Source organism: Ovis canadensis, chromosome 11 (genome assembly GCF_042477335.2).
Source record: "Ovis canadensis isolate MfBH-ARS-UI-01 breed Bighorn chromosome 11, ARS-UI_OviCan_v2, whole genome shotgun sequence".
NCBI classification, from domain to species: Eukaryota; Metazoa; Chordata; class Mammalia; order Artiodactyla; family Bovidae; genus Ovis; species Ovis canadensis.
In genome coordinates this window covers 58528701-58537429 of record NC_091255.1, presented here as the reverse complement: position 1 = coordinate 58537429, position 8729 = coordinate 58528701, and the positions used below count along the sequence as shown (strand labels likewise).

Sequence of the window (8729 nt, the reverse complement as noted above, 5' to 3'; positions counted from 1 at the left end):
ATAGCAGCTTCGTTCATAATTGCCAAAACTTGGAAGCAGGCAAGAAGTCCTTCAGTAAGTGAACAGATAAATAAACTATGGTCCATCCAATCAATGGAATATTCAGTGCTGAAAAGAAGTGAGTTATCAAGCCATAAAAAGACATGGAGAAAACTTAACGGCATATTATAAAGTGAAGGAAGTCGATCTGAAAAGGCTATATGTTGTTTGATTCCAGCTATCCAGCATTCAGGAAAAGGCAAAACTACGGAGACAAAAAAATATCAGTGATTGCCAGGGGTGGGGATAGGTAGAGTTAAATGGGGAGAACAGGGACAGTAAAACTACCACATATGTATGTCATTAAACTTTTGTCTAAATCCATAGATTGGACAGCACTGAAAGTAAACCCTAACACAAACTGTTCACAATGAGTGATAACAGTGTATCACTATAGGTTGTTGATGGTTACAAATGTACCATGTGGTGTAGAGTTTGACAGTGAGGCTGTGCTGTGTGGGGCAGGGGTAGTATAAGAATTCTCTGTAACTTCTCCTCAGTTTTGCTATGAAGTCAAAACTGGTCTAAAAACAGTGGCTAATTTTTTAAGTGTTCATTTAAAGAGTCTTTATTTTAAAATTTGATTGAAGTATTAGTTGATTTACAATGTGTTCATCTCTGCTGTACAGCAAAGTGATCCAGTTTTATAAATAAATAAATAAATAAATATATATATATATATATATATATATATATATATATATATATATATAGGCTTCCCTGGTGGCTCAGATAGTAAAGAGTCTGCCTGCAATGCAGGAGACCCCAGTTTGACTCCTGGGTCAGGAAGATCCCCTGGAGAAGGGATAGGCTATGCACTCCAGTATTCTTGGGCTTCCCTGGTGACTCACATGGTAAAGAATTTGCTCACAATATGGGAGACCTGGGTTCGATCCCTGGGTTGGAAGATCCCCTGGAGGAGGGCATGGCAACCCATGCCAGCATTCTTGCCTGGAGAATCCCCATGGACAGAGGGGACTGATGGGCTACAGTCCATGGGGGTCACAAAGAGTCAGACACAACTGAGTGATTAAGCACACACACATACATATATATACACTCTTTTTCATACTCTTTTCCATTATGGCTTATCACTGGATACTGAATATAGTTCTCTGTGCTATACAGTGGGCTTCCCTGGTGGTTCAGATGGTAAAGAATCCGCCTGCAATGCAGGAGACGACGATTTGATCTCTGCATCAGGAAGATCCCCTGGAGAAGAAAATGGCAACCCACTCCAGTATTCTTACCTGGGAAATCCCATGGACAGAAGAGCCTGGCAGGCTACAGTCCATGGGGTTGCACAGTTGGACACAGCTGAGAGGCTTTCACTTTCACTTTCTATGCTATACAGTAGGACCTTGTTTACCCATTCTCCAAATAATAGTTTGCATCTGTTAATCCCAAACACCCAGTCCTTCTCCCCTACATCCCCCATCCCTCTTGGCAACCACAAGTCTGTTTCCTATGTCTGTGAGAGTGTTTCTGTTTGTGTTGTATTTCAGAGCCCACATATAGATCATATGGTATTTGTCTCTCTCTTTCTGACTTCCCTTAGTATGATACACTTTAGGTCCATCTATGTCGCTGTAAATGGCAATGTTTCATTCTTTTTTATGACCAAATAATAATCCATTGTATATATATATGGATTATTATATATATATGCTAAGTTGCTTCAGTCATGTCTGACTCCTTACAACCCCATGGACTGTAGCCCACAAGGCTCATCCATCCATAGGATTCTCCAGGCAAAGATCCTGGAGTGGGTTGCCATTTCCTACTCCAGAGGATCTTCCCTACCCAGGGATTGAAACTGTATCTCTTGTACCTCCCGCATTGCCAGGCAGATTCTTTACCACGAGTGCCACCTGGGATACATCTTTATCCATTTGCCTGTCGATGGGCATTTAGGTCGTTTCCATGTCTTAGCTATTGTGAATAGTGCTGCTATGAACATTGGGGTGCATGTTTCTTTTCATATTACAGTCTTCTCTGGATACATGTCTAGGAGTGGGATTGCTGGATCATATGACAACTCTATTTTTAGTTTTTTTGAGAAAACTTCATACTGTTCTCCATACTTGCAGTACCAATCTACATTCCCACTAACAATGTAGGATGTTTTTCTTTTTTTCACACCCTCTCCAGCAACTATTTATCATTTATAGGTGAAGAGCCTGTATTTTAAAAGTGAAAAGTCAGAGGGACAGAAATATGCCTAAATTGTAAATAACTGGCAATTGATCAGTTTCTGGAATTCATAAAGAAACTTTCATCAAGAGATACAAGAAAGAATCTATTTTAACCACAGAAAGACAGGCTCTGTGATCAAGCAGGTCACCCAAGGGACCCACAAAGGGGCAATAACCATAAGAGAGAGGATCACCCACACAATTTCAGAAACCTGCAGAATGAAGAGAACAATGGGAACAGTCTTCTCAGCCTGCAGAGGAGCAAATATCACAGGAACAATCACCCTGGTGACAGGGTTAGAGGAACAAGACTGCCCTCTCTGGGGGCTACACAGGCTCTCCTGGGATAGGGGAAGTGAGGATGACTCAGCAGTTTCATTTCCTGGTGGGCTGAGGCTCATGGGAAATATGGAGCCCAGAGCACCATGGGAAATGGCTCTTTATATACTCAGGCAGGATCCCTTCCCTCCTTTCCCCACGTGTAACCACAGGAGGGTGGTACCAAGCTGGGTGAGAACTCCTTGAAGTGAAAGAGTGGGGCCTACAGACTAACAGTGTGGGGCTTGGAGCCTGCAGTACCAATGTGGTCCAGCTTGGCCTCAGGCCAGACAGGCTAGCTCAGGTGGGGGTGGTTCAGTCAGGTTCCTTCAGGTTTTATAAGGTTCAGGTTCTGACAGATATCTCAGGTTCTGTCAGTTTCCATCAGGTTCTGACACATTGTGTCAGGTTCCCTCAGGTTCTGACAGCTCTATCAGATTCCAAGAGGTTCTAACAAGTTCTGTCAGGTTCTGTTAGATTTGGTCAGGTTCTGACCAGCTCCCTCGGATTCTGATATTCTCTCAGGTTCCAATAGGTCCCTTCAGGTTTTTTCAGGCTCTATCTGGTTCTGTTAGTTTCCCTCAGGTTTTCTCATTCTCTGGCAGGTTCTACTGGATTTGGTGAGATCTGACAGGACCCTCAGGTTCTGACCGATTCTCTGGTTGTGTCAGATTCTGACAGGTTCCATCAGGTCTGTCAGATTTAGTCAGGTTCCATCAGATAGGACAGATTTGGTCAGGTCTGACAGGATCCCTCAGGTTCTGACTGATCCTCTCAGATTCTGTTAGGTTCAGTCAGGTTTTGTCAGATTTGTTCAAGTTCTGACAGATTCCCTCAGGTGCTCACAGATTCTCACAGGTTCTAACAGGTATTATCAGATTTGGTCAGGTTCTGACCAGCTCCCTCAGGTTCTGATATTCTCTCAGGTTCCAACACTTTCCTTCAGGTTTTCTCATTCTCTGGCAGGTTCTACTGGATTTGGTAAGATCTGACAGGACCCTCAGGTTCTGACCGATTCTCTGGTTCTGTCAGGTTCCCTCAGGTTCTGTCAGATTCAGTCAGATTTGGTCAGGTCTGACAGGATCCCTCAGGTTCTGACTGATCCTCTCAGATTCTGTCAGGTTTTGTCAGATTTGTTCAAGTTCTGATAGATTCCCTCAGGTGCTCACAGATTCTCACAGGTTCTAACCAGTATTATCAGATTTGGTCATCTTCTGACCAGTTCCCTCAGGTTCTGACTTTCTCTCAGGTTCCAACACTTTCCTTCAGGTTTTGTCAGTCTCTGGCAGGTTCTATCAGATTTGGTAAGATCTGACAGGACCCTCAGGTTCTGACCGATTCTCTGGTTCTGTCAGGTTCCCTCAGGCTCTGTCAGATTCAGTTAGATTTGGTCAGGTCTGACAGGATCCTTCAGGTTCGGACCAATTCTCTCTGTCGGGTTCTGACAGATTTCCTTAGGTTCTGATAGATTCCCTCGGGTCTGACCAATTCTTTCAGATTCTGTCAGTTTCAATCAGGTTTTGTCAGATTTGGTCAGGATCTGACAGTTTCCCTCAGGTTTTCACAGATTCTCACAGGTCCCAACAGGTTTTGTCAAACTTGGTCAGGTTCTGTCACATTCGGTCAGATTTGTTCAGGTGCTCACAGTTTCCCTGTTTCTGACAGATTTTAACAGATTCTGTCAGTGTCTGATCAATTCTATTTCTGTCAGGTCCTGACAGTTTCCTTTGGTTCTGACAGATTCTCTGAGGTTCTGACATGTTCTCTCAGGTTTTGTCAGATTTGGTGCAACTCTGACAGGACCCTAAGGTTTTGATTGATTCTCTCTGATTCAGGTTCTGATCGGTTTCCTTAGGGTCTAATAGACTCTCTCAGGTTCTGAAAGTCTCCCTCAGGTTTTGTCAGATTCGGTCAGATTTGGTCAGATTCTGACCGATTCTCTCAGGTTCTGTCAGATTTAGTCAGATTCTGACAGGACCTTCGGATTCTGAGTGATTCTTTCTGGTTCTGTCAGGTCCTGGGAGGTTCCCTCAGGTTTTGTCAGCTTTGGTCAGGTTCTCCTCCCTGTGTGACTTGCTCCCACCTGCCTGCTGGGGGCGCCCTAACCTCACTGCTTTTCTTTGCAGCTCCCAGAGGACCGAGCCCTGGCATCAGCAGAAGTTAATTCCAGAGTTTCTTCCCTCCCAACCTCTACAGGTCCCTGTTGGATCGGGACCCAGTTCATTCATCGCCACCCCAAATTCTTCTCCTGGTGATCCTCATCTTTCTCCTCTCTGTTCTCTTGCCCCTGCTCCCTGACCCTTGCTCTTCACTGCGCCCCCTTCTGTGGACCAGATTCTGCTGCCTGTCTTTCAGGAGTCAGGTAGCTTGGCCATGTGCCCTCCAGTCAGCAAGCGGTATGGGGCAGAGGGCATGTCCTATCTCCATGCATCCTGGATGTATCAGCTTCAACATGGCAGCCAGCTAAGGATCTGCTTTGCTTGTTACAAGGCTGCCTTTCTGGACCTTAAGCAGCAGCTGGAGTCAGAAGACTGGGAAGACGGAGATTGGGACCCTGAGCTTATGGATAACTCAGAGACAGGGTCTGAGCAAGGGTCATCCCCAGTGATGGAGCCAAACTGGGCGCAGGGTCCATGGCAGCCTGCACAGGGCGAGTCTGTGGGCTGGGGATTGGACACCCTGGCGTCAAGCCCTGTGGAGTCAGAAGACATGGACCTAGATGATCACTTTGTGCCCACTGAGCTGCAGCCTCAGGATGCGGCACCCCTGGGCCTGGATGCTGAAGATGCTGACTGGACCCAGGGCCTTCCCTGGAGATTTGGGGGAATCCCTACCTGTTCCCACTGGCCAAGCCCCTCTGTTCCATGGGAGGGGTTTTTCAAAGTGGACTTGCCTCCTGGAGAGCCCATGGTATTGGAGCTGGGCACCACCCAGGACATGGACCCTCTTGAGGCTGAAGCCTATTTACTGGACCTGCAGGTCCTCTCCCTAGTGGGCTGCTATGATGCTGTCTACCTCCAGAAGATGAAGCCAAGAAGGGTCCAAATGACCCCAGGCCAGTGTTGGAAACTGCTGCTGGAGCCTGATGAGGTGTGGGTGGTGAGACTCCAAGATGCACCCCAGAAGCAAGAACTGCACCACTGGAAGCTAAGCATTCTGGAATCTTCCCATCCAGGGCAGATTGAAGAGCTGGTCCCTGCGGATTCAGCCCTGCTTAAGAGGGGATTCACCATCCTTTCTTATTCACCCTGGGCCAAGAGGAAGTCTGAGGAGGGAGACTCTAGGCCACAGTCCTCCACCCAAGGAGAGGATGCCGGCACCAGTGGGCCCAGAGAGCCTGGGGAGAACCTGGCTGCTGTGGGAGCCTCGACCCTGGGAGAGCTGCCACATTTCCAGCCCCTCAACCCAGGGTCCCAGAACTGAGGGACTGAGGTCCATGTGGTCACCATTGTCCTGGCTTCCCCAGAACATCAGAGGCTGGGAAGGACTGACCACAGAAGCCAGCGTAGCCATTAGCAATGGATGGGGACTTGGGCCTGGGGAGGAAGAATGATGAGCAGCCAGAAGTTAAGAAATGGGACCTACCGTAGCCTAACAAGGAAGCAACACAAATTTCAGTATTGAGGAGAGAAGCCACCTATCATGGAGTTAGGAGCATGAAGCCGACGAGGATGTGCTGGTATGAACAACTGCTGTAGAATGTGGCATGAAGAGCAGGGTGCAGAGCTGTGCCCGCAACTTGTAGAGAAATGCCGTGGGTGGGATACATACTCTCAGTCTTGGGTGACAGGGTCACCGGATGGTCTCTGGGTCTCCACAGGACTGCTCCGGAATGTCACAGCAGCACTGGATATTCTGGTCTGTAGTGAGAGAAGGCTCAGTTTTAAATGTTGGCCTTTTAATGCAGTTTAGTGGTTTTTTTAATTTAATAAAGTATTAAGAGTTGTGCATCAAAGCCCTGTCTTGACTCATCCTCAGCTAATCCTTATTGTCTCAGTGTCCTGGTCAAGTCACCTTTACAGATTTAAGTCCCCTGGGAGCAGGGGACAGAGAGGGGAGCAGCACAGGCCAGATGAGGATTATGGTCCGTTTTTTGGCTCATCGTGCTTACAGGTGTTTATCACATTATTTATAAACAACAAATACATACACACATGCTTAAAATAACAAAGGGCCATACTTTGAACAATGAGACTGTGTCAGCAAATGCAGATTTTAGTCAATCTAAATTTGTGCCCCTGATATTTAAAAACAAGCAAAAGCTAGAGGTAGAACCATGAACAAAAACTGCTAATAATGTTCATGACACAGGGGAGGGAAATGGGGGACCGTGTGCGTCAGCCTTTCCATGCTTTGCACAGACTTACAGGAGAAGGAAGCTTTGGAGGTCTTGTCAGCAGAGTGCTATGGGCCAGGAAGAAGCTCTTAACTGGCAACTTCTCTTCCTTATAAACAACCAATCTAGAGGGTTTCACAATCCTCCGCTGGGAGTCTTTGGTTGGCAGAGCCTCCAGTGATTCACAGATGAGCTGACATTCATCATTGAATGAGGGACATTCAAAGATGTCCCTTTCAGTGAAAGATGCCAGTCTAAGGGTCCACTCTAGGGGTGGGAGTTGGGGAGTTGCTGTTATGTTAGGTATTAACATAGCAGTAAGGTCCTTTCATTGACATCTGGGAACAGTCTTTTTCTCTCATATATTTCAGATGTGAATCTCCAGGCAGGTCTTGAAGACATCTGATGCTAATTAGATGGAGGGAAGGCATTGACACAGCAGCCACTCAAAACACTTCAACACGATCTCATAACTCTGTAGGCATTTATTGACTTGGAGTCTGTATTTGAACATACATCTGGCTCTTCTTCCAAGTAAAGAGCGTGGTCTTGCCTTCATCCCCTCCTTTCTCTGTCCCTCCAGGTTAAACAGTCCATTTATTATTCATGGATCCAGAAAACCCTTGCTTGAGGCAGGCTATTTTTCTTAAATGACCCAGCTGCGGTGATGCTGAGGTCAGGAGGAGGCAGCCCTGAAATATTGCCCAAGCAAGAGCCCTAGCTCTTTGCCAAGAGGCTACAGCTAGTTGCTCAGCTCTTCTCATCTGAAAATGGGAAAAACATCAATTCACAAGGTAATGGTGAGGATGAAATAAGATCAGGTGTATCCTAAAAAAAAAATTAAACATATAATTTCCATATGACCCAACAATTCTACTCCTAGGTATATACCCAAATAACTTAAAAACATATCCCGCATGCTTCTAGCAGCATTATTCATAATAGCCAAAAGGTGGAAACAACCCAAAGTTCATCAACTGACAAATGGATAAACAAATTGTGATCTAGCCATACAGTGGGGTGTTACTACTGAGTCATAAAAAGAACGAGGCTTCCCTGTTGGCTCAGTGGTAAAGAATCCACGTGCCAATGCAGGAGATGCAGATTCTATCCCTGGGTTGGGAAGATCCCCTAGAGAAGGAAATGGCTACTCACTCCAGTATGCTTGCCTGGGAAATCCCATGGACAGAAGAACCTGGCGAGCTACAGTCCACCGGGTTGCAAAAGAGTAGGACAGGACTGAAGTGACTAAAGCAAAAATGAAAAGGAGTGAAGTTCTGATGCTGCAACATGGATAAATCTTGAAGACTGTGATAAGTGAATGGAGTTGTCACAAAAGAGTTTGCATTGTCTAATTTCATTTCTGTGAAATATTCAGAATAGGCAAATCCATGGAGACAATAGCAGAGAGTGAGGGAAAAGGGGAGGAGGAAATAATTGCTTAGTGGGTATAGGGTCTCCTTCGGAGGTGACGGAAATATTCTGGAACTAGATGGAGGTGATAGTTACACAATATTGTGAATGTACTACAAGCCACTGAATAGTTAACTACGTTATGTGAATTTCACTGCAATTTAAAAAAATCAAATGTAAAACATGTAGAACATTGGCCCAGCGTTCGTTCTCTTTTCAGAGGACCTGTGAAGAACAGTGCCAACAACACTCCCCTACCCCAGCCCCGCCATGCTGCTCCAATGTGAATTAATCCACTCTTTCCATTAAAACAGCTACAGTCAGCTTTGGCCTTCAGTGGAAACTCTGGTCTTCCTACCGTATACAATTACAGGGTGATTTTCTCTCAAATCCAGAGCAGGAGCACAAATAATTATGCTTATTGCATT

General features: G+C 45.9%; 1 protein-coding gene across 1 annotated transcript; it reads left to right on the top strand.

Annotated features, from left to right (window-relative positions):
- The first annotated feature begins 2702 nt into the window (after positions 1-2702).
- On the top strand, positions 2703-6507 carry LOC138414760 (testis-expressed protein 19.2-like). Its single transcript, XM_069542540.1, has 2 exons — positions 2703-2744; positions 4679-6507. The coding sequence occupies exon 2, from the start codon at positions 4926-4928 to the stop codon at positions 5973-5975; it is 1050 nt and encodes a 349-aa protein (XP_069398641.1). The 5' UTR covers positions 2703-2744; positions 4679-4925; the 3' UTR covers positions 5976-6507.
- Positions 6508-8729: the final 2222 nt, after the last annotated feature.